This window comes from Meriones unguiculatus, chromosome 17 (assembly GCF_030254825.1).
Source record: "Meriones unguiculatus strain TT.TT164.6M chromosome 17, Bangor_MerUng_6.1, whole genome shotgun sequence".
Lineage (NCBI taxonomy): Eukaryota > Metazoa > Chordata > Mammalia > Rodentia > Muridae > Meriones > Meriones unguiculatus.
In genome coordinates, this window is record NC_083364.1 from 93,726,497 (window position 1) to 93,752,715 (window position 26,219).

At 42.6% G+C, this 26,219-nt stretch overlaps 1 protein-coding gene across 10 annotated transcripts in view; it reads left to right on the forward strand.

The window, feature by feature from the left end:
• Positions 1 to 26,219, forward strand: part of Itsn1 (intersectin 1) — a 182,394-nt gene that overhangs the window by 60,090 nt on the left and 96,085 nt on the right. For all 10 annotated transcript variants that reach the window (XR_009587041.1, XR_009587042.1, XM_021628753.2 and 7 more), the window contains 10 exons: positions 486 to 646; positions 7,933 to 8,112; positions 9,552 to 9,648; positions 12,322 to 12,422; positions 17,464 to 17,527; positions 19,944 to 20,081; positions 21,489 to 21,601; positions 22,847 to 23,109; positions 24,789 to 24,938; positions 25,021 to 25,161. Coding sequence is in view for 8 of the 10 variants with exons in the window: in XM_021628753.2 (XP_021484428.1) it covers positions 486 to 646; positions 7,933 to 8,112; positions 9,552 to 9,648; positions 12,322 to 12,422; positions 17,464 to 17,527; positions 19,944 to 20,081; positions 21,489 to 21,601; positions 22,847 to 23,109; positions 24,789 to 24,938; positions 25,021 to 25,161 (1,408 nt within the window). In the remaining 2 variants the exon portion in view is untranslated. The remainder of the gene's footprint in view (positions 1 to 485; positions 647 to 7,932; positions 8,113 to 9,551; positions 9,649 to 12,321; positions 12,423 to 17,463; positions 17,528 to 19,943; positions 20,082 to 21,488; positions 21,602 to 22,846; positions 23,110 to 24,788; positions 24,939 to 25,020; positions 25,162 to 26,219) is intronic.

Below are 26,219 nucleotides of genomic sequence, written 5' to 3' on the forward strand. Positions count from 1 at the left end.
TGCCATCTTCCATGGATGTAGAGTACTGCAGAGGAAATGGGATTTAACTGAGCATCCCTAGAAATAACACTATTTCCAGATCCCATTTTAATAACATTTAATTATAACATGTAACAAATTTGCCCTTTGGAATTACCTGGTGTTATTCAGTAGTTTGTAGAATTGTCATAGAATTGAGTCACCACCACCACTATTCAATTTTAGAACTTTTTTAAAATTAAAATATAATCTTTTAAAAAGTAAAGAATCTTCATATTCAGGCTGAAAACTCCTCAACATCTCTGTGGGTAAAGAATAACACAGTGCAAGAAGGCACATGTGCTGGCTTTTATAATTCTCTCTGGAGCTTGGTAAAGATGTTTCATTGAGTTTTTGTTGTCTGTAGGGTAGAGGAGCCAATTGTCTTGTTTGAGCCTGAGGAAGTAGTGTTGAGAAAGATTATTATGTAGTCACAGTTTTCTTGAGTCTGTGCTGCTGGTTTGCAGGGCACTAGCGGACATGAATAATGATGGAAGAATGGATCAAGTGGAGTTTTCCATAGCCATGAAACTTATCAAACTGAAGCTACAAGGATATCAGCTCCCCTCTGCACTGCCCCCTGTCATGAAACAGCAGCCAGTCGCTATGTCTAGTGCACCAGCATTTGGTAAGTCTGAAAATGAATTGGTTCCTACATTTTGTTGTATGTTTTAAGAATGGATATTTTCCCTTTCTCCCTTCAGAAGCAGTGAAATTCTTGGCAAGTTTTACCTAAAAATTGACAGCCTTCAGAAAAAAAAAAAATGCTGTCCACATGGAACCTGAGGGTGAAAGGTCATCACAGTGGAGAGGTGCATTCCACCTGGGTGTAAGAGCATGTCCGCACTCTGCTGCAGCTCTGTCTCCTGGCTCTGGTTTTCCAGAGTTCTTGTTACTTCTTGTACCTAGTTCCTTTGGATTGTGATTTCGTTGTTTCTTGTTTTTGTTTTTTTCTATTTTATTTTTCAATCCTTTCTTCCTTCCTTCCTTCCTTCCTTCCTTCCTTCCTTCCTTCCTTCCTTCCTTCCTTCCTTCCTTCCTTCCTTTCTTTCTTTTTTGAGATTATAACATTTCACTCTTCTCTTAGCCACTCCAAACCCTTTCATATATCTCTCCTTATTTTCTTTCAAATTCATGACCTTGTTTTTTAGTAATTGTTTTGTGTGTATGTATATATTTCTAAATATGTGAATATAACCTACTCAGTCTGTATAATGTCACTTACCGTGTAAATTTTCAGGACTAACCACTGGATAACCAGTTGGTATGCTCTTACCTGGGGAAGATTATTTCTTTCACTCTCTGCATTCCTTAGGTTCCTGTAGTTCTTTGTGTAGGGTTGAGGTCTCCTGCTTCTCCCCCTCTGCCCCACCGTACACTTTATCGTGTCTAATGTTATTGTCTTGTTCAGCTCATATTTCGGCAGTCATGTTGGTGAGACTTCATGGATGCAGCTTCTGACATTTCCAGGACACACAATCCCACAGCAGACTCCTGCTCCTCTGACTCTTAAAAGCTTTCTGTCTCCACAATAGCTAAGCTTTAGAGCCAGAGCTGTATTGGATCTGTTGGGATGGATTCCACAACTCTGCATTTTGATTGGTTGAGATTTTCTGTTAAGGTCTCCCTCTGTTGCAGCGACTTTCCTTGATGAGGGTGAGGACTGCACTTACCTGTGGATATAAGGACAAATATTTAGCATGTGGTTAGGATTATGTTCATTTAGTAAAGGGCAGTTATAGCTTCTCCAAGATGCATGACTTCTAGCTTTGGGTATTTGGCTAGGTTTCCAGTACCAGGTGTGATTTCCCTTCTTTTGAGTGGGTCTTAAATCCAACTAAAGAGCTGTTGGTTACCACCAATATATGTATGTCACTATTTCATTCTTAGTGTTGTTGAGCTAATTGTTGTGGTTTGTGGGTATGTTAGTTGTGTAGGACTGTTGGCTGAGTTCCTTCTTTGGAAGCTTGCATTGTCTTCCTACACCTAAAGGTTCAAAAACTTCTCAACATAGTGCTAATAAACTTTTAAAACAGCCTATGAGGGACATTAAAAATTCAGTCATGATGCTATACATTGTTTTTCTTTGGGGGGCCTTTGGCTATAAGGCTGTTTTTTCTATGAGGAAAATGTGAGCTTGGGGAGATCATTAAATTAGTAGGACAAGGGTTTAGGAGAAGAAACACAAAGCTGTGTGTGAGCAAAGTCTAGGGAAGAGCACAAGTGAACAGTGCAGTAATCGCACTTAGCTTGCTATTCGTCAGCCTGTGCAGGTACTGAGCCTGTGCAGGTCTTGGTACTGAGTCCTTGAAGGAACTTACAGCTAATTGTTTTGGACTTATGAGTTTCAATACTTACGGCATGTTTGGTTTTCGTTTTGGACTCCTCCAAAAAGAGACTACAAAGTAGGAAAAAGATCCATTGAAAAAGATGTTCCATTTCTTCTTTTCCTCCTAAAATTGGGTGCAGTTCTTTCTCTGATACTTAATTTGTTTTCTCTTTCTACTCTGATTTTTCAGTGTCATCAACATTCCCGTTCTTTTTGAGGCACTTCTGGGCTCACTGCTTACTGTCTAACAGGTGTTTGTATCCCTTGCACTGCTACCAAGGGAGCCCTTGTATTGCTAGCCTGAGCCTGCAATCAGCCATAACTCTTCTTAGGCCTTTTCCTGGTTCTTCTCACCTTGTCCTCATCACATCAGCATCCTCTATAAACTGATTTCAGGAGAATAAACAAACACGGCAGGTTAAAAGAAGTGAAAAATACAGATGTCTATCACGTTTACTCAAAGGGCTAGTGATTGCTAATATTTCTAGTCCCACTGTCAGCTCCATTTGTATGGTGATACCAGCAAGCTCATATTAGCCTTGTTTTGGAGAGGAGTTAAACAGTCTTGTCGCTGAGTCTGAATAAGTGAGGTGGGTTGGGAAAGTCATCCAGTGTTAGGGAGGAAGTGTAGTGAAGGCATGTGGAACCAAATCTTGGTGTGAGCTGGGGTGGTGGGTTTGAACAGGAATGGCTCCCAAAGACTGCTGTGTTTGAATGCTTGACCATAAGGAGTGCCACTATTAGGAGGTATGGCCTTGGAGGTGTGACCGTGGAGGTGAGGTCTCAGATGCTCAAACTATGCCCAATCTCCTGCTGCCTTTGGCTCAAGATGTAGAACCCTCAGCTCTTTATTGGCACCATGTCTGCATGCAGGCTGCCGTGCTTCCCACCATGATGATAACAGATTAAACCTCTCAAAGTGTAAGGCAGATCCAACTGTTTTCCTTTATAAAAGCTGGCATGGTAATGGTGTCTCTTCACAGCAGTAGAACCTAAGACATGTGGCACTGAAAGCTGTAAAAAGGGAAGGCACTGCATAATGGAGCCTGAGGAGCATGCATAGGAAATGCTGAGTTCTCATAACCCAGGAAAGAGTTTCAAGGAGAAGTGATGGAGCCACTGTTTGACTTGTTCCTGGGATATGAGGCAAGAATGGGAGAGGAAAGTGGTGACTGAACTTGACCTGTGGGCAGATGACTTTGTGAGTGGCTTTGAGGTCATTGGAGTGTTTGAAACCTGTGTTGGGGCTGGAGGATGGCTTGACTGTGAGGAGATGGTCACAGTCCATCTAGCACTGTACAGAGTAGGAGGCCCCAGAGCAGGATTCCAAGAATTAAGAATAAGTACCATAGAAGGTAATGGCATCCACAACCAGCCTCCAGTGTATATTTAACCAGAAAATCGTTCCTAGCACTTGAGAGACAGAGGCAGGAGGGTGGCTGCCAGGTCAAGGCCAGCTTGGCTTGTATAGTAAGTTCTAGGCCATTCAAAGATACACAGAGGGACCCTGTCTCAGCGTGAGAACAGTGTACTCATTTGATGAGAGTCTTTGCAATTGGGTTGTTTTGCTTTTGTTGGCTTGTCATACTGGAGATCAAACCCTGGATCCTGCTACCCTAGTCAGGTGTTCAGCCTCAGCTGTGCAGTGGGGATAAAACAAAAACTGAGCTGGGAATGGTGGCACAGGCTTGTAACACCAGGGTCTAGAGTCTAAGACTCTCACCAATTTAAGGCCAGCCTGGGCTGCAGAGATAGTCTCAAAGCTTTTGCCTTTTTCTTTCTCAAAATGGCAGAACTCAAATATAAAAAGAGTTTGGAGACCTAGGAGACTTAAATGATGCTTTTGCCAGATGGTGATCTTTTTTTTTTTAACTGTTACCTAGTTTTGTGTAGTCTTTTTTATAGCAATTTTGAGATATTATTTATTATAAGATCTTTCTCAGCATCATTTTCAAGATTACTTTTTTTTGAGATAGAATTTGAAGCTCTAGAGATAAGGTGTCTTAGAAGTTTGCCATTGTCAACTTTTGAAAGTCTTAAAAGATTTAGCTGTTTTTTTTTTTAACACATTGAGTGTAATTTCATACAACTGTCAAGTATCTGGCAACAGATTTAACCTGATACACATTAATATAAGTTGACAAAATTAATCTTGGTTCAGGTGAGATGTGTGATGAGGTATTGATTGTGGGTGTGGCCTGTAAACCAACCCACTAGATGTCTGGGAAGAATAAATTTATACCTGAGTTAGAAATTTTCCTCTCTTTGGACTGTCAATGCTTATAGACGTTGTTAGTATTGTTTTTCCAAATGAGGAACTGTGCTTGGCATGTAGCTGAGGACCAGAACATGTGCTTATCATGCTTGGTCCTGGATCCATTCCCCAGCCTAAGGGGTTGAGGGGAGTTTTTCTCATTGTGTAAGTAATAGATACCAATTGAAAATGCAAAAATAATTGAGGAAATATGCAAAAATCACTATCCTATTACCCAAGGACAATCACTGAGTCACAGTTTTTGAGAAAGGGCTTTAGTTGGTATGCAGGCTCATCTGGAACATAGTATTCACCTGGACTGGCATCTAAGTCCTGATCCTTCTTTAGCTTCTTGAGGTCTGAAAGAGCCCCATTTAAAAAGTACAGGAGTTGTGGCACATGCCTCTAATCTCAGTACTCAGGGACGCAGAGGCAGTTGGATCACTGTGTGTTGGAGGCCAGCCTGGTCTACAAAGGGAGTCCACAGCAGCCAAGGCTACACAGAGTGGGGGAAAGTACAGTAGTCATGTTCTATTAGGAAAAGGGGCTGTAAGGGGGAGGGAACTTGTGTGAAGCTTGTGTGGGAGCTGGAGTCTGAATTCCCCCAGAGCCCATTGTAAAGATGAGCAGGTGTACAGGCAACTGTGTTCCCACACACAGAGAGGCCAAGTCCGCTGCAACAGGCGGCCCTGCCTTAATAACGTGGAGAATGATCCGTGAAGATACTCAACACATGTATTCACACTTCACATAATGCATAACCATAGGGGAAAACTGATCAAAGGAATAAAAATAAGACAGAAATGTGTTAGTGTGCCACAATGCAGGAGTCACAAGGAGGAAAATTGTCTATCTGGTATAATTGAGAAACAGAAGCCAGAAGGTGATTGGTAGCCATTGCTTAGAAAATAGATACAACCAGTCAGAGCACTGTGTGTGTGAAAGCCTCTGAGTACTGCATCTGAGACCTGCAGAAGGCCTGAAAGATCTGGGGGAAAGTGTTGGGGAAATGGTACAGAGACTGGAAATTCCAGAAAGCAGTACTCGCATACAAACAAGTAACAGAAAGGTGTGAACCAGGTTGTCCTACACCAAGTTATTTTTAGAAAAATGCTATACAGCTGCAGTCACCCCACCTCTGTGGACAGTGATGCCACTGCTTCAGACCAACCACAGGATGTCATGGACACGATACAGGACTTCAGAGACCAACTTAAGCATCCCAGAGGTGAGGGGGCAGGACTCAGCAAAGATTGAGCAACAGACTTTATTCTAGAAACAAAAGGGAAGCTAGAAACAACTTCAGAGATACTATTCTGAAAAGAAAGAAAACTTTTTTTTTAATTAGAAGCAAATGAAACAGTAGATAAAAAAGACTCAAGAAACTGTCAGATACTGAGATTTAAAAAAAAAAAAAAGAAAGTTGGATAGGAACTCATGAAGAATCTCCCACCAGGGAACAAAGCAAACTATAGTGAATTCAGGACCATTCATTATCTAGAAATGGAAAGTTTGAAAGAATATGTCTAAGAATACCGACTTGAAAAGACCAGGCTTGAGGTATATTCTACTTTAAACATATTTGAGCACGTAGAAAAAGTAATCACATGGTTAGCTTCAGATGTTGACGCAGTGTTTTGTTGTAAAAGAAAACTGAGTAACATATATAGGATTCTTAGGGAAGGAATGAGCGAAGGATTTTTAATGTCCTGAAAAAGTGATTTTCAAGGTCTCAAGGATGTGCCAGTCTTCACTCATCTGTTCTATTGCCTAGTCATGCATTCACTCATCCACTATTCTGTCTGTACATCTACCTACCTTCTCTTTCCTCTGTCCACTGAAACAGTCTAAAAATAATGGTTGATCCCAGACTGTAGACTAGAACCAGCATTTCTTGCTACAGTATAGCAGAATTTCTTGGAGAATAAATCTGGTTGTAGATAAAATATCCCTGATGAACTTGGAAGGTGTGTTCTTTGACAATGGTCAATCAGGAAGCTGTCGGGACAGTAGAGTGGTGACAAGCAGCTTAGAGTGCTTAGGCTGGGCTTGACCACATGCCTCTACTCCCAAGTGCTAGGCTTATAGGCCATGGCACCACTCTCAGCTACACCTTTCAAGAATGTTTTGCCTTAGGAAACTCGTGAAGCTGTTAAAGAGGGGACAAACACATAAGATAAGAGCTTTTGTTTTAGTTCCAATATTCTTTTGTTGGTTAGAACATATTTGTGAAGAAATTTCTCTCATTAACTCTTTGGTTATCATTAGGTGAATTATATATTGGAGAGGCAGGTAAAATGGCTGATTTATTATTCCCATTATTATTATTATTATTATTATTATTATTATTATTTGGCTTTTTGAGACAGGGTTTCTCTGTGTTCTGGCTGTCCTGGACTTGCTTTGTTGACCAGGCTAGCCTTGAACTCACAGAGATCCACCTGCCTCTACTACCCTAGTACTGTGATTAAAGATGCGATCCATCATGCCCCGCCTTATTTTTTCCTTTAAATTTTTCTGTAAACTTTATTATGTTTTAAGGACTTGCAAATAAATAGAAACACCACACAAAAATTAACCAGACCCAAAGTCTATATAGTATATTTGTTGCCTCTAAATTTACTGCCATTGCTGTTTTATCTTGTTTTAAAATAAAATAAAAATTTGAGGCCCGGGCTGGCCTCAAACTCTCTATGTAGCTGAGGGTTACCTTACAACCATCATCTGGATCAGAGGATATGGTTCTCTGGAGTTCTGGGATTATAAGCAGGTGCCTCCACACTTAGTTTGTGTGCTGTGGTGGCTGAACCCAGGGCCTCCTGTGCACTAGGAAAACACTACCAATTGAGGCACATCTCTGACCCCAGTGGTTTTCTTATTGATCTTCCTCCTGATGAATCCCCATTCTAGCTGAGTGTATAATCTTGTTATTCCCCAAAAGAATAGTGTGATTTATAGAGAAAACTGTCAACACTGACAAGTGTACCACAAGAGCAAGAAAGCTCAAGACCTTGTGATTTTGACATAAAGTTTTGTATTTTCCAGCCATTTAACCCCTGAGGGTATGTGTATTTAAATCTGACTATCTATCTATCTATCTATCTATCTATCTATCTATCTATCTATCTATCTATCTGGTGCAGTATTGAGCCAGAACTGTGTGTAAAAGCCAAGCAAGCTCTTACAGAAGCTGTGCTGTCAGCCCTGTGACTATTTTATGTGGGGATATATTACATCTGGGACACCAGTTTCTTCCTCTAGTACTGGGTTAAATGTCAGTGAACATTATCATGTGACTGGCTGAGTGTTATTGGGTCTTTTTTTCTTCTAGGTATAGGAGGAATTGCTAGCATGCCACCACTTACTGCTGTTGCTCCAGTGCCAATGGGCTCCATCCCAGTTGTTGGAATGTCTCCACCCTTAGTATCGTCTGTCCCTCCAGCAGCAGTGCCTCCCCTGGCTAATGGGGCCCCTCCTGTCATACAGCCTCTGCCTGCATTTGCTCATCCTGGTACGTGCCTACGTAGAAACTTATTGCTACCACTTACATTTTGTAGATTGTTATTTTTTGTTAAATGTTTTGTCACTTTCTAGTTATACTTAAATGATATTTCATTATAGAGTAAGGGATTGTAAATCTTCTGGTTGATTCCCCATTTCCTCCCAGCATATGACATATATGGCATGAGAGTAGAAGGAGAAAAAGTGAATGTCACTTTGGGACTTGATATCTCTATAGACAAAGAGAACCCCAATGGTGAAAGCCAAGAGCTTAATTGCCTTTCAAGGGCCTGGTAAGAGCAACAGACATTGAACAGTAGTTGAATATTTTGTATTTTCTTGTTTCAGTTACTTCTTCAACTTCTGTGAATTGCTAATACCTAAGCGTGTCCTCTATGAATAGAATTCCATGGTGAGGAAGAGTGAGCATTGTTGAACAAGTAGAGTGAACTGGACAGAATGGGGAAGAGAGTCAACTGAATGGTCATATATATTAAGCTCACAGTACTAAACACTTGTTTAATTGAAGGAAAGGATGTAGTTATTTTAGTTCCTGGTTTAGTTAATTTCATTTTGAGACTTTATTCAAAGTCTTTTCTATAATTAAAAAAGCATCAACTGTAGATATAGATAGCCTTAGTCTAACAAATCATAATGAATTCATGGCAATATGGGATTCTTTTTAAAAGGTGTTTGGGCATATCTGAGTAAATGCGATAGTGTCAGTAGCATGAGTTTTAGCATTGTATTTGTGTCACTATTGCTGCAACTGAAGCAGACTGTACTTATGTGTCTGTGTGTTTCAAGTGAGAGAAAGAATCTAATGAGCCTGTTCTGTTCGTCCCGTGCTGTCCTTCATGTAAGGCTGCAGATATGAAAGCAGCCAACATAGCATAGTTTATGCAACTGTTCTAGTGGGATAAATGAGCCCACATGCTCTGTCATGTTTTTTGTTTGTTTGTTTGTTTGTTTGTTTGTGCTGTGACAAGCGTTACAAGACACTAGGCAATGTCTTATGGTAGAGGCTCTGCTTAGGCTTTCATCAGGCCATGTAAGAATCACACACAGATCTGGGCCTCCCAGCATCACAGGATGTATAGCCAGGACCAAGCAACCTGTGACTTCTTGGTTGCTATGCCTGGAACTAATATTTTAGTTCATTTGATGGGAAGAAAATGGTGTCTTACTTGGAACAGTACCTATAGAATGAAGAGTAAAATTTTATGGATGTCAGCACTACAGCTCAGCTGATTCTCAGCAGAACAAATCATGGAATGTTTTTGGCAAGAAGACAGAGTAAAGGGGAGTAACTGGGACTCCATACTGGAAAAGAAGTAGGGTGCCCACTGCTTCAGATTTTATGACATGACTTGATGTTTAGATGTTTTAATCACAGGAAATGTTTTTATATTTGTAGAATTAAAATTATTCAATATTTTATTTTTACAGCAGCCACATTGCCAAAGAGTTCTTCCTTCAGCAGATCTGGTCCAGGGTCACAATTAAACACTAAATTACAGAAGGCACAATCATTTGATGTAGCCAGGTGAGACTGCTTTTTTTTTAATGGGAAGTTACCCAAAGCATCATTTGATTCTCTTTAAATGAACTTTGTCCATCTTAACTTTTTTTAAGATTTGTTTTACGGTTTGATGTTTTGCCTGCTGTATCTACGTGTATGTATGTACGTGCACCACATGCCTGATCTCCACAGAGGTCAGTGTTGGGTGTTGTACCTTCTGGAACTGAAATTACAGATGGTTATGAACCATCATGGGTGCTGAAAATTAACCCGAGTCCTCTGCAAGAGCAGCAAGTACTCTAAACCATTGAACTATCTCTCCAGCCCCCAGCCTTTATTTTTACCCTCTTTAATTTTGTAGAATGCTAACAATGCCTTCTAAAATTCTGCATAATGCGATTAGAAGTCATCACTTATTTACTTCAGAGATGACAAATCAAGAACATGCCATTTTCTTAATTTTTTTTTAAACTAAAGTACAGTAGTGCAGGTGGTCGTGCTGCTCTGTGGTAGAAAGCTCGCCCAGCACATGCTAGGAACTGTGTTCACTACCAGCACCAGAAAAGACATAGAATTAGACACACTAGATTGGACTCTGGGGAACAAGAAAGCCAATTAGTGAGCTTGTATTAATCATTTAAAAGTTATGAACTTTTATATGAGATTTGATCCAAAGTTGGACTTGCTTTTAATCCAGTCAGAGTCTGGTAATGTGCCGACGTAGTAGAGCAGTAGTAGTGAGCGCCAGTTTTAATAAAACGAGTCCTTCAGATCAGCGGTCACGAGAGTCTGTACAGTCTGTTTCTTATTATCTTGTATTTTTTTAACCTCATTTTTTCTAGAACTGAGATTTAAGCTCATTCATATTGAATTTTTTCTCTGTCTCAAGCTGAACTTTCATGTGTTTTTAACTTTTCTCACGTGATTGTGAATTCAACCTTAAAATTGCTTTATGATGCTAGGATGACTAATTGAAGGTTAGCAAATATTAATACTTTTAGATAGTTGGGTTTTCCACATGGGCAGTGGTCTTTTTAATAATGTAAAGTTGTAACTTTTGTGATTGTGCTACCTAACTTTTAGGTAACATGCTTCTTAAATTCTCTGGGATGTGGCAGAAAGCTGTGGCTTGATAAGTGTAATCTGAAAGAGCGTCTGTGAGCATACCCTTTATCTGTGCAGTGCAGGGGCAAGACAGTTAGCTTTCAGGAAGTAGGCAGGAGCTGGAATCAGCAAAGCATTAGCCAGGATGAGAGAAGTGCTGCAGAGGCGCTTCCAGCAGAATCCACCCCGGTAAGTGTTTCCATTAAGAAACCCACAGGAATGAAAGGGGGTGAATTTGTACGGTTACTCTTCAAGTGCTTTGCATAGTGAGTGTAGCTACATGGGCACCACACATATGTTAATAAATGATAACTAAACTTAAGTGTGTGCTTTAGACCACTGTGTGTGACAGGAATCTCTGTCAGCATGGAAGGAGATTACATACAGAGACTTATCATCTGCCTTCACGTGGGATGCCATCCCCTCTGTCTCTGTTGTGTTAAATTATTTGACGAGACACTAGACTCTTACCAACTGTCTGTGTCAGTGTGGTGCTTGTGTGCTGTGTGGCATCTGCAGAAGGAATTGCTAGGAGTATCTTGCCCAGGCTCACTGCTCGAGGGGTTTCCTCGGGTCAGTGTTTAGCACACTGGCGAGGAGACATTGGTGTTGGATTACAGTCAGGAAAGCGGAGCTTTGTCCATGACTGCTCCCCTGATTTGCCAGGACCCTGGCATATCCTATTTCCTCTCTGGGAGGTTTTCCATTTGCTTGGAATTTAAACCAGCAGGAAATATTTTACTTCGTTAAGAAGTGAGTCCCAGGGACAGTAAGATGGCTCAGATGGTAAGGGTGCTTGCCTTCAAACCTGAGGGCTTGGGTTCAATTCCCATTACCCGCAAGGTGGGCAGAGAGATCCAATTCTTGCAGTTTGTCCTCTTGGCTCCACACATGTGCCATGTCTTGTGTGCATTCTCTCTTTCATACATACACACACATACCCTTCAAATAGAGAAATAAATGGAAAAACAAAAAAAGAAATAGGTCCATAATTTTGTTGTAGAGAAAGATATGTATTTTGAAGTGTACTTTTAACTTAATAGAGTAATTCCTGAATGCTGAGGAAAACCTGGACAGTATACAATGCCTCTGGAACCTTTAGATTATTAAATTATATATAGAATATGAAACAGTCACCTGATCTGTTGTTTTTCTTTCTATCTCAAAGAAAAAAAAAACAGTTTGATTATTTTAAAGGTTTCCTTATATGTGTATGTATGCCATGTGTGTGCAGATGCCCTCAGAAGCCAGAGGAGGATGTTGGAGCCCCTGGGTCATAGGCAATTGTGGGCTTTGTGACATTGGTGCTGGCAACTGAACCTGGGTCCCCTGTAAGCAAGCAGTCTTAACTGCTGAGCCATCTCTCCAGCACCTAAGTTAACTCTTCTAAAAGATGTTTGTAACTTAAATGTAGTTAAGAAAAAGCTTTTAAAAAAACACTGCAAATGTGGGCTAGTGGCAGGACCTTTGCTTGCTGCAGGCACCCTGGGTTTGAGGGAAAAGGAAACACTGCTCACCTTAGACAGACAAGTTCTTGAACCTCAGGAGCTGTCTCTTACATTGTATCACCCTCTCCTTCCTCTTTCCCCACAGTGCCCCTCCAGCGGCAGAATGGGCTGTGCCCCAGTCATCAAGACTGAAATACAGGCAGCTGTTCAACAGCCACGACAAAACCATGAGTGGACACCTGACAGGTATTTACAAACAAAACTTTAGTGGAAGACAGTCATTGCTTTAATGACTGAATTTCTAGATATTGAGTCAATGTTTTCTAAACATCTTCTGTATCTCCTTATTTCTAAGTAGGTTTTCACTGTCTCCGTCCGCTATGTTGTGTTTTCAACTACTGATAACTCCATCCATAGCCACCTTATTCTCCTTCCCTTCTGGTCTTTACCCTATTGCCTATTGGTAAAATGGAACATAGGCAGGAAGCCTCTTGCACAGCCTCTTGCTGCTTGTGGGACAGCAGCAAACAAATAAAATAAAATGGTGCTGTGAACAAAGCGTCTGAGCTTCTGAAGTGGGCCTTTGTGGGGAAGGAGCCTGGTCCCCGAGGCAGGCTTTGAGGCTCGATGCAGGGTAAGGGGTATGGGATTAAGGAACTCTGCTCTGGAATGATTGGCTGGTGCTCATTTCTTTGACTCTCATTTCTTCACTTATGAAAGGCTAGGAATTAATTTCTAGGATCTCAGTGGGTTTTCTAAAGCAAATTGATTCTGTTATCCAGGTCAGAAGGGTAGAGAAGCATTTCAGATACCATTTTAAGTCTTTATTGTGAGCACTTAAAGCTACTGAATTGAGTACTGTATAGAAAGCATAATAGCAAATAGAGACCTCTCATAACTGTTCAGCCCTGACAAGTGTGAAAGGAAAGGAAAATGAGCTGACTGGGCAAACCGTTACACATAGAACACAAAATAGTTTTGAAGCATTTGTGACCTATGTACTCCTCTGGCAGTCAGAAAGGTTTTGGTGTGAGTGAGAAATTACTGCCTGTACCGTACACAGCTAAGCTTTACCTTTTTGTGGGGCCAGGATACTGTGGAACCAGGAGGAGCCAGTCCAGAGCAGGAGTGTGTTCAGGTCCAACCCTATAAACCTCTTCTCAAGAACAGTAAGAGTGGGGACCACGCCCTCCTTTGCCCCAGGCCTGCATGTCCCAGTTCATGGTTCATATAGCCTTATGGCTCCCAACTCTGCCACCCTTGAGGTGGTCTGGTGGCTAGGTTCCAGGTTAAACTTCCTCTCTAATAAGGTCATGTCCAACAGACATCTAGAATTCTTCTTCATGCAAATGAGGCATTCGCAGCACCTTAGCCCCAGCCAATGATGCACACTCACCCCAAAAGCCTCTGCCCACTCCGCAAAGGTTTAAATACCCCCCTCTCTCACTCTCTCACTCACACACACACCCTTCCCCCAATTAAACGAGGTGTTCAATGAAGCCTGCCTCCTCAGAAGTCCGTTCCTACCTTGCTTTCCCTCTCAGGCCAGGCCATCAATCTGATCATGGGTAGTCAGTCATCCCTGTTAAGGCAGGGGGCCAGAGTAGGAACAATGTGCAGTGGCAAAGGTGCCTAGTGCTGGAGTGCAGCCCACAGATTGCTGGCCTGACCTGTGTGGGTTCTCACTGCAATCCATAGCACAGAGCACTTTACATTCTGGTTCTTCATACGTGGTTTGCACTTTTTTATGATCATACGTTTTACTTCCAGATGAGTAATTGGTCCTTATTTAAAAAAAAAAAACAAAAACAAAAACAAAAAAACAACTGGACAAAGGCTTTGGTCTGCCCTGCTCTTGAATCCTGTCTCCATGATAGATCTTAGCATTCACCCCAGATAAACACATTCACCTAAAGAGCCAATCAGAAAATGATAGTCAGTTCTCTGCATACTTTGCTTTACCTGAAGTAGCAGCTCTCAGGAAGTGTAAACAGACAGACAGACAGACATATAGACCTCTGCAGGCACTGAAGAAATGAGTAGTGGCATTTTGGATGGATATGTTTGACACTGTGCTTCATACACATTCAATATTTCTTTAGAACATTGTTGGTATTAGTTGTAAGCTAATTACTTAATAGTGTTCCACTGTGACTTGCTTTAGAAATTCTTTCATGTTGAGATCTATTTTTTATAAATTATAAATGTATTACCTATATCCTGAAGATACGACCTACACTCTTGAATATAGAACCTTTAAATATCAGAGGCAAAAACTAAGATTTGTGTATTCTAGTTTCTTCCCACAAGCATCTAAGGTGTAAATGTTATCTGTGAGCCAGACTGTTACGTAGTTGTTAAAGAATCAGGAATAAAAATTAATAATAGAGTATGTTTTAAAATGAGCTAAGCATTTTTTAATTTAAAAAAAAACAGGTAATTACGGCTTCTTAATCTAGTTGAGTACTTCTCAACTTTGCAATTGTAATGGTCTTGTATTATAAATACCAGTTAAAATAAAAAAAACTTCAGGTAGTTTGTTTTTCAGTGACTTAGAGGAGAATCTAGGCTATGCTTATACCTTCATATTCACTGTTTAGGCATCCATGTTGATGAGCCTGAAAAACATGCATAGAAATAATATTATATGAAATGAGCAGGTTATAATTAGGAATTTGTTACATCTATATGTAACATGCTTATGTATACACACATGTAACAACAATTAGGGAAGAAAAGGAAGGGACAAATGATTTTATGATATTGTAATCTCAAAATTATACCATGATCAAAAGCAACAGACAAATCAGAGAGCTTGTGTGGATGCTGTAGAAGTTCTGAGATCCCATTAATGCTTTCTCCTCTTCTCAGAGAGGAGTTTCTTTGCTTGGCTGCGTTCTGAAATGCGAGCATGCCATTTGGTCATTCATCTGTTAAGTATGAGAGCTAGTGCTAGTTGTCATTGGACACAAAGCCTCAGTTTCACATAACTACACTTCCTTCATGTGCTCAGGCACACTCCTGGACATGGAGGTGCAGAGTTGAGTTAGAACCTGAGATTTCAGTTGTCTCTAAGAACCTCCTGCAAGTGGTACTGTTGCGCTGCCACATAGAAGTTCTGCCTGGTCAAAGCTCAATTTTCTGGCATTCTGTTAAAATCCTATCTTAGTTGTTGGATGTATTTTGATACTCACAACAAGGGTTGCAATTTTACAGGGAGTTGTGATCTTCCAGGGCAGGGATTGCTAAGCTTTTCTGTTAGGAGCAAGACATTCTTGTCCTCTGAGAGACCTGTGTGGATGTGTGTTGCCGTCTGCATTGCAATTGCAGTTCTTGCAGCTTTGCCACTTTATCCCCAAAGCAGCTGGTTTCATTCTCAGATGAGTAGGCACAAAAGAGTTTCAGTAGAAGCACGCCATCATTTGCCAACCCTTGTTTTTAGTTATTTCCTCTCATTTCAGAGGTAAAGAAACTTGTTTTACTATATCAGGTAAAGACTGGCATCCAAGTGGCCTGGAACTGTGCAGACTTAGTCCTCCACAGCTGTTGTGCACATTTGGTCTGCTGAGGATGGACACTTGGTCCTGTCTGTGATTCTGATGTGCAGAGAGCTAGAACAAGCATGAAGGGTGTTTCCTCAGACTTTGTTCCACTTTCATGGTGCAAACTGTCTGGATCATGCTACAGCCTAAAGAAAATGGGCAGCAAGCCTTCTCTGTTTCAGAATGCCATAATACCTTAAGACTGTGCATTAATCATAAGAATTGTTTAATGTTTAGATGCTCCCAGCACTCTCCGAATTGTTTGTATGATCACCAAAATAGACTGTTTACCATTCATTCACAAGAACCCCAAACTGAAAGCTGCCTGAATGTCACTGCAGTCTAGTGGGTAATTGTGTCACAATCACAATGATGAATTATACAGCAGTGAGGATTCTGTTTTAAAGCCACATATGTTGGGCAGAGCTACCCAGTCCTAACACAGATGCACAACATTTAGAAGCCGACTCTTGTTATGAGGCAGTCCTCAAGAAGAGGCAAATAGGCACTCCTGAGTTGCCAGGTGAATTCTATTCTGTTCGATGTCAGCTTAGAAAATGAATTCTGCAGGCTGGGGAGAGAGAGAGAGAGACTATAAATACATAAAAATCTTCAAAAAGAGTAAAAATGAATTCTGAAAATATATATATTGTGTTTACATGTGTGCATGTGTGTGTTACTATTGTGTACTTTTCTGTCAAATAAATACATAAATAAGAGTTACAATATTGTCAGTAATAGAAATGGCAACTATCCGCTGCTGGGTACTGTGCATGGGTACTAAGCTCAGAATGCCCACGAGGCCCTGGAAATGAGCAAGGCCCTCATAAGAGATTACAACAAGCCAGCCACAGCCAGCCACAGCCAGCCACAGCCAGCCACAAACCTGCAGCCTCTTGCCCGTTAATACTTTTCCCTTTATTTTGGGACATCATGGCCTCTGCTCCTGGCTGTGCAAGAACACATTAACTTCTGTGTTTCACAAAAAGGCGACATTTGGAAACTAACTAATGGAAATCTGAAGTTCATACATGAGAGGAGTCTTCCTAATGTCATGGCTGTGGCTTCCCATTTCCATGGTATTCCTGGGGCTACACCTGAAACAGTGCTACCACTCTGACTCATTTGCCTCTCCCTGACACTGCTTAAGCACTCAATCTGCTGTTACCATTTTTTTTATCTCATAGCTAAAGCTATTCCGTGCCAGAAATGAAGATGTTTATCATTCTCTTAATAACATAAAACTGGTTTTTGAAAGGAAAGTTGAAATTTGAGCAACTTTTATGTGACCTTTACTTACATCCTTATCACATATGTAGGAAGGCATAGCATATGTGACTATGGTATTAGAGGGTTAAGGCTTCTTCCTCTAAGAGTCTCTGACCCTTCCCTTAATTCATGTGATGATGGCCATGACGAAATCAACAGGTGGTAGCCGTGGCAGAAGGTGTTCAAGTTATAGCTATCAAGTCTCCATTTATAATAAAAGCCCAACACAAAAGAAGAGGGATACAAGGGATGTCTGTATTTGAGGCTCTGCTCTTTTATGTACTCACTCCTCACTGGTCGTCTGTTCAACTGAATTGAACTATCCTGTGCTTTTCCCTTTGGCTGGAGCTAATTTCCTTTCACAAAGCTCCTGGATACTGAGTGAAGTGTTGTGACTGCATGATTGCATAGAACCTGTGTGCAGCCTCTGGGTCTCGATGATTCATCTTTGTGTCTTTTCTCTGGTTTCTGCTTAGGTCCCCAGGCAAGAACTATTCTCATGCAATCAAGTTTACCCCAGGCTCAGCTGGCATCAATATGGTAAGAAGTATGGCTTGTATAAAGTGAAAACTTATTTTGGGTAGTTTTCCCTCATGGGTTTTTTAGTTTTTAGTGAGCTGTGATACTCAAAACAAGGACAGGGATATTAACACACTAAGCCCCAAGAACTCAAGGCATAGCCTAATCATTTTTTTTTTTATTTTTTTTTTTTTCATTTTAAGTGCATTGGTGTTTTATCTGCATATATGTCTGTGTGAGGATGTCAGACCTTGGAGTTACAGACAGTTGTTGTTAGCTGCCATGTTGACAGTGGGATTTGAACCTGGGTCCTCTGGAAGAACAGCCAGTGCTCTTAACTGCTAAGCCATCTCTCTAACTCTTGCCTGCTAATTCTTAACACAAGGCAGGTTCTTTTTCCCAGTGACTTCAGGTCAAGCCTCTGTATTGTTTTACCCATAAATATTTAAGTTTATTTCTTTAACTAGCACCACAATGCCAGTTGTTCACCTAAATATTTAAGTAGTCATTCATTTCAAATTAGTGAGCTAATCTTCAAATGCCTTCAATTTACAAAAGCTAATAGGGTTTAGTTTTATTTGTCCAAAGGAGCGAAACAAACCTCTACTCATTAGATTATCAGTACTGGTAGCCAACCCAAAATGTCTCCAGACATTAGCACGTGCCTCTTGAGGTACCACAGCACTCCTGGGTGTACGCACTGGTCAGCTTTTACTTTGCTTTTTGCTCTTTGGGTAAGACCAGGTTAGTGGTGTTACTGTGTGCTTTCTTTGAGAGGCACACAGTATCCTCGGCAGGGTGTGCCAAGACTGCTAATGGCTCGTGATGAGCGTTGACCCAGCCGGGCGAGTTCTCCCCCATTCAAAGGCTAACCAGAATCATTTACTTGTTTTGTTTATTGGAGACTGATTCCTTAAGAGGAATATCTCTTTTAGTTGTGTGTTGCTAGCTGCTTGGAAAGTAAACCTAGTGTCTGCTCCATATCTGCCAAGTCTTGGCTTTTGATGAAGGGATTGACATGGCTGCTGTACAGGGGCCAAGCTGTAGCACGCTGCTCCTCTCTCCTCTTCCTTCTGCTGTGCAGTAGAGTCTGCCTTTTACTTAGAATAGACGACGATAAGTGGTTGCTACCTGTGACACATTCAGTCTTGAGGGCTGATATGAGCAGTATCCCGAGGGCCTCTGAAACAAGTCTCAGTTGTAACATTTGTGGGGCTTGGGTGACAGTTCATTAGGTTGTTCTCATACTTTCTTATACTTTGCATTGACGACTCACTTCCTTAGACATTTGAGGCATCTCTACTAGAATGTTATATTTTCCTTCTTCCCCGCTAAAAACGTATTTTTTTCTGGCTCATATTTAGCCAGTTTATGGGGAAAACAAATGTGATCCACCTTGGAGCAGCTGAGGGTGGAACATATAAAAAAGGTGGCACGGGTGGGTTTGTGGCTCTCTCTGTTCCCTTAAAGGATGCGCAGCATCCGAAGAAGACAGAAGTAGTACAGAAAGCAGCCAGGTAGGCGGAGGGGTGGACAAAGGAACTGTGAGGTTTGGGTGGCCCAGCTTCTGTATAGCACAGGGCTAGCTCTGCAACTGACAATGTTTGTTAGAAACACGCAGAATCGCCTTCTACCCTGTGGAGATGACACCTTAGTGTCGTAGCCAGGAGACATCTGAAGACATTTCGAAAGGAAGAGGGCAGTTTCTCAGTGGGTTCTCACTGGCACAGGTGCTGTGGGCTTCTTGTGAATAAACGTGTGTGCTCACGCCTCCTGATTTTGATTGAGAAATCAGCAGTTTGCTGTAATTAGCTAATTGGGCAAGTTCATATTCAAACCTAAAGGTGATTGCATTGCTAGGATGAGGAGGGAGAAATGGTCCTACTAACTCTAGAAGGGGACTAGAGGCTGGAAAAATCAACCCATAGGTGAGTCAATGGCCAGTGGGTGGAATATGACCTCCTCCCATTTTGTAGATGGCTCTATTGTAAATACAGACATGCCCAGTCATTTATATAGTATCTATGGCTTCTCATCAAGAGCAAAATTTGGTCTGACAGGGCTGGTATGTCCTACAGACCATGAAATACTTTTCCGTTTGACCCTTTCTTTTGTCCATCCTTTGTCTAGCAGGTGGGCTTTCAATATCATGAGAACCTGAGTCTACCATGTTTTAAGTGGGCTTGCAGAGTTGGAGAAGAGGATTGATACTATCGTGGTTAGCGTTTGTTGAATGCTCCCAGCTTTTTATTATCTTTTTTTATCTTTTTTCATCCTTCCAGTAGTCTGAAATAGTACTGGTTTTACAACCTGGCACACAGAAAGATTCTATTTGGCTTAGGATCAGAGTAAGGAAGTAGATTTTAGAAATGACTGGTGAACAGTAAGAGGCGTGCATTTTCATGAACTGGATTGCATGAATTTTTTGTGGAATTAGGAATCTTTCTGACATTGATCAAGATGGAAAACTCACAGCAGAAGAATTTATCCTGGCTATGCACCTAATTGATGTTGCCATGTCTGGTCAACCACTGCCGCCTGTCCTGCCTCCAGAATACATCCCTCCTTCCTTTAGGTAAGTAACATTTAATTCTTGAAAGACTGCATGGATTCCAGACTTGGCTCTGTTTCCTTTCCTAGTGTGAAGATAGACTATCCATAAACTGAAGAATTTATCTTAGTTCAGTGTTGAGCCTGGTCCCACTGTATTCTCCAGAACACTGATGTTCTCTATGTACAGTGATGTAAAAGCAGTCTAGTTCAGGACCAAGGTTGCTCATGTCTGTGCCCCCCTATTAAAGCTCAGGAGAAATTGTAAGCTCACAGTGAAAGAGACCCTGAATAAGACATGTAGGAGATCAGGGTCACATCTGTGCATCACACACAGTCAACAAGTGACCAAAGTGATGGTAATGTAGAAATTTCTAATCAGGAAGATAATTTTTAAAATTGTCCAGGACTAAGCAGACTCAGGAGATGTTGAGAGTGCCCCCGAGATCTAGTCAGGAGCGGCCTGCAGGGCTTCAGCCCGCAGTCACTGTCGCCCCACCCACACCTGCAGGGTGTGCACGCACATCCCAGAACGCTCCATTTACCCAGCAAGAGACAACTGCCATCTGAGTTTACGTGTGGAGCCCTCAGTTTCATGAGAGACTTGGGCACAGTCTCTGTCAAATGGAACTCCACAGGTCGGAAGGAGCAGGCAGCAGAATGTCACAGCTTCAGGGACCACTGTGAGAGAAACTGAATATTTCAGGGGCCTTTGAAAGGATGAAGGATTGGTTTTGTATTTGTTGAGACAGGGTGTGTCTGTCCTAGAACTCTCTGTAGATCAAACTGGCCTTGAACTCTTAGAGATCCACCTGCCTCTGCCTTCTGAGCGCTGGGATTAAAGGTGTGAGCCACCACACCCAGCTGAGGGATTATCTTAAAACAAAAGGTTAAGGGTGACATTTATTGATAAATGAGTTGATTTGTTTCCAGTCATAAGTGGGGTCTGTGTTTAGGAGGGACTAGATGGAGTTTCTGAAGGGGAAAGTGCTGATCCCAGGTAGCTGCCCTGTTGCTTCCCTTGGGGAAGCTGAGAATTACTTCTGAGAGTCATGGTAATGCCCACCAACACTTACTGAGTGATGACAAAGGCAGCCCTCATGGGCTGTTCTAACTTGTGTGGCAGTTCTAAGTGTTTCAGTGGTTTGGGGGAGCATGATGGTTTGGAGAGTGCTGGGGATCAAACCCAGGGTCCTGCACACGCAAGCGTGGGCCACCACCGAGCTCCATCTCCAGCACCCACATTCTGAGCAAGCTTGGCACTCGGGACCTGATGACATTTGGTTGCCCATTTAAAAACTGCGGGAAGTGAAAACCCAGTCTCTCCTTCCTCCTGCTGTGACGGAGCCTGCTGTGCCACTGAGCCCTTCTTTCCTATGCCTGGCGCAGTGCCGCCACAGCTTCATGTGCTGCTCTTCCCTTCCGTCTGCAGAAGAGTCCGCTCTGGCAGTGGGATGTCCGTCCTGAGCTCTTCATCTGTGGATCAGAGGCTGCCCGAGGAGCCGGCGTCAGAGGAGGAGCAGCAGTTAGAAAAGAAGCTGCCTGGTGAGCCGCCCTGAAGCCGATTAGCTGAGGGAGAACCCTGGCACAACACAGCAGAGATGGAGATGAATGCGCCTAGTTTCTGGCATCTCACCGTTTCTGCAGCCGTCATAGGAGGGAGCGGGCGCTTTCGGAATTGCTGTTGAGAATTCGCGTGCTCCCGCAGTACGCCTTTATTCCACTGTCTGACTGGAGTCTGACTACCTGCTGTGAAACAGAACGTCTGTAGATGTTACCCTGGGACTATAGAACACTGAACTTTGCTGTTAAGGTGGTTTCTGGTATCACCAATGCAGTAGCTTAGAATTGGGGACTTGTAAACAGAAAGAACATAATTTAATGTGAACTGATTTTTAAATAACCCTTATTTTCAATGGCAAATTAGTGTGTTATTTAGTCTGAGATGAGATGGCTCTGAATTATTAATGAGATGGTAATGAAACTAAGAAGTAGAGTTATTAATAAGTCTCTGTCTTAATTACTTCTCCCACGTCACTTGGCTGCTTTGGTAGTGCTCCCCAGTTAACTGATTGGCTGAGCACTCGCTCTTTCAGCTGATTAAATTGCTTTTCAGTTATGTTCAATGATAAAGAACTTATTGTAACTGATCAATGAGCAAGGCTATGTGTTACGTATAGTGGAAATGTAAATATTACTATGATTATATTCTCAGGAATACTATGTTAGGTTGGGGAGGTTGTTTTCTGAGACATAAGAGTCTTGGTATGTGGCTCAAGCTGGTCTGGACCTAATAGCAATCTTCCTACCTGGTCTCGTGCATGCTGGGATTACAGGAGTGTACCATCAGGCTTGGTTTCTGTAAGATTCAAGGCACCCAGAGAAAGGAATCATTGAAGCAGCTCTCCAGAGATGGGGAAAGTGTGTGCATGCTCAAGCCTACCTGTGGTTGGCTGAGAAGAGCAGGGTGGGAAACACTGCATAGGAGGAGTCAGGGCTGAGTGGGGCTTACAGATGGATCATCACTATGTGTGTGAATCCTGTCATGTTCTCAGAATGGTGGAGATAAGGTGTCATAAGTACAAAAATTCTTAGATGTGGGATTATCTTTTTCTGATGGCAGTAAACATTCACTTATGATTTTAAACAGGAAAGGACATTGTCAGGATATTTTGGCTTTGCATCATAGGGACCTTGGACAGTTCCGGGTTGGTTTGTATTGTAACTGTGCACCTCAGTTTTTTCTTTGGAAATGTTTTTTTCATCGTTGATGTCTTTTTTGTTTAAAAGTAACATTTGAAGATAAGAAGCGCGAGAATTTTGAGCGTGGCAATCTGGAACTGGAGAAGCGCCGGCAGGCCCTCTTGGAGCAGCAGCGCAAAGAGCAGGAGCGTTTGGCTCAGTTGGAGCGTGCCGAGCAGGAGAGAAAAGAGCGGGAGCGCCAGGAGCAGGAGCGCAAAAGACAGCTGGAGCTAGAGAAGCAGCTAGAAAAGCAGCGGGAGCTGGAGCGGCAGAGAGAGGAGGAGAGAAGGAAAGAAATCGAGAGGCGAGAGGTGAGCGTGTGCTGCTCCGGCAGCTGGGGTCCAGATTCGGGCGCTAGCTCTTCTTCCTGTGAGTTTCAGCATATCCAGAGCTGCTCAGTCCGCACCACCATGTATTCCACAACATCCCATGACCCAGGGAGCTCCTGTTCCCCAGCCATGCCTTGGCCAGCGCCTGGGAATTGCTAACTTATGTGCTGCCTTTATTTGCCTGCTCTATAAAAGTGGTGAGTTAGGTGCCAGACCCAGATAGGGGAAGCTGTTTCTTGGCTTTCTTGTTTGACTATATCGCCACAAACGCAATGCCACCATTCTCCCATGTGAACCAAATATAAAGTTTTTCCTTATTAAAAATATTTTGGTTTCATCTTCTAGTTATTGCTTTAGAAAGGGTATGACTCAGTGACCAGCTCTTTGATCACCTCCCCCTGACAGGAGCAGCCTTCCCAGGCCACAGAGAAAGATGATGCAGCCACTCCTGATGAGACCTGATTAGCTAGGGTCAGATGGAAGAGGAGGATTACCTCCCCTATCAGGGAACTAGGGAAGGGTATAGGGGGAGAAGAGGAGGAGGGTGGGTGGGACTGGGAGGAGACGAGGGAGAGGGCTGCAGTGGAGATACAAAGTGAATAAATTGAGATAGATAGATAGATAGATAGATAGATAGATAGATAGATAGATAGATAGATAAAATTTGAAAAAAAAAGTATGTAGTTCAAGCAAATATATTCAGATACTGACAGGGTTTTATGTTCATTTGTTTGGTGCTAGGTATTGAACACAGCAGTGTGTAGCACGTGTTGATGTCACTGGTTCCAGGGTGTTACAGTACAGCTGAGAATGTCCTAAGTCACAGTCACATTAAGTTCCATTCGTGCTGCCTGCAATCAGTGTGGACTAGGTTGACACTTTGAAACCATAGCTTTCATGGTTAAAGACAAATGAGTTATTAGGAAGGTGGAAACACAGGCTTTTAAAGCTTGAGGTGTTGTCGTAGGGTTTCCATTGCTGCAACAAATCACCATGACCAAAACGCAGGCTGGGGAGGAAAGGGTTTACTCTTCTTACGCCATCCATTCCCAGTGGAAGTCTGGACAGGAACTCACACCGGGCAGGATCCTGGAGGCAGGAGCTGATGCAGAGACCTTGGAGGAGTGCTGCTTCCTGGCTTGCTCGGCCTGCTTTCATATAGAACCCAGGACCAGCAGCCCAGGGATCCAGGGAAGGCACCACCCACAATACGCTGGGCCCTTCCCTATTGAAAATGCCTTACAGCTGGATTTCAGGGAGGCTTTTCCTCAACTGAAGCTCCCTCCTCTCTGATGACTCTGGCTTGTTCAAGTTGGCACACAAACCAGCCAGTACAGATATGTTTAGAGGTTTAGAGTGTTCCTGATGTAAAAATCTGAATTCAGAATGCTTTCAAATCCAAAGTTCCACTCAAACAGTTGTAGTTGGGATTTTATATTAGGGGCAGTAAACCAGTGAGGCTCATGCAGACACCTCAGGGATGCTCCCTCTTATCCGCTGGACAAGGGAGGTGTGAAGACTCGGGCTCCAGGGTGAGGGGGCTCTGTCAGTTCCCCTCTGTTTGTAGGCCCAGTGTTCTGTGAGTTCTGAGAACGTAGGATGTTTCGTATTTAGAGGAGAGCGTCAGAACTAAGTAATCAGTGAGCTGTCTGCAACCACAGGCCGCGAAGCGGGAGCTTGAACGGCAGCGGCAACTTGAATGGGAGCGCAACCGGAGACAGGAGCTCCTGAGCCAGAGGAACAAAGAGCAGGAGGGCAGCGTGGTCCTCAAGGCCAGGAGGAAGACCCTGGAGTTTGAGCTGGAAGCCCTGGTGAGTGCAGCTTTCGTTAGGCTCCGCCTAGCACTGGAAACCTGGACTTCACATTCACCTCTGCTGTTCTTGTTTATTGAAGAACGACAAAAAGCATCAACTAGAAGGAAAACTTCAAGATATCAGGTGCCGGCTGACAACCCAAAGGCAGGAAATTGAGAGCACAAACAAGTCTAGAGAGCTGAGAATTGCGGAGATCACCCACTTACAGCAACAGTTACAGGTGGGTTCCATGCCTGGATCTTAATTAATTTGCTTACTCAACAAATGTTCACCGTCTACCATTCATTAGGCATTGGGGACAAAGAGGAAGTACATATAGGTTGGATCCTTGCCTGACAAGGGCCTTTTGAGTAAGCTCACAACTGTTTGCCGAACACTGTTTGGGCGAGGCACCTGTGGGCCTGGAGGCTGCAGCAAGGAACTACTGAGCCAATACCCTGCCTTTCCGGAGCTGTTCCCTGTAGGGGGGCAGTTACTAGCCAGTAAGGATGTGAGGGCTCAGTTTCTCTCTCCCACAGCAGTTAGGACCAGAACTGTTAAAAATTTCACATTTTTTTTTTTTTGATTTTAGAATACTTAGTCCCTATAGTGAATATCTTAGGGAAAGGAGCCCACTCTAGACATGAAATTTTGCCTTGAACATAATTTTGTCATCTTTTCAGTGCATCTGTATTGTAACGATCAGGTTAGGTGTTGAATTTTCCACTTGAGGCTTCATGCCAATCTTCAAAGTTTTCAGATGGTAGAGTTTAGATGGCAGGTTTTCAGATCAGGGATGCTCGACTTGACTCCATTGAAATATAGAAAGTGTCATAGTGGCAGAGGGGAAGGGGAGGGATCTTGGGATTAGAAAAAAATTCCTATTTAATTCAGGTCCTGTGCACAGTTTCTGTGAGGGTGATATTTGAGCGAAGATCTGAACAGGGTGATGAGCTGAGTGCTGGGCATATCTGGGGAGCAAGTGCAAGGCAAGGGAAGAGCAGTGTCCATCCTGAGATTGTCCCATACTGTGGGAGGCCAGTTACAGCACCAAGCAGCAGGTTGGGGTCGGGTCACACAGGACCTGTTGTCCGTCAGCGGGATAGACTTTACTTTGACTTTATAGTAAGTTAATGGTATCAAGTGTTTCAGCAGGTATTTGAGAATACCGATGTAGGTGACTAGGTGGGAATTCAGTGGGGTGTGTAGGATTTCTGCCTCCATTTTAGTGACTACCCAAAGCTGGGATGTTATCACTTGCCCTCCTATCAAATGCTGAACTATAGGGACATCCAGGAA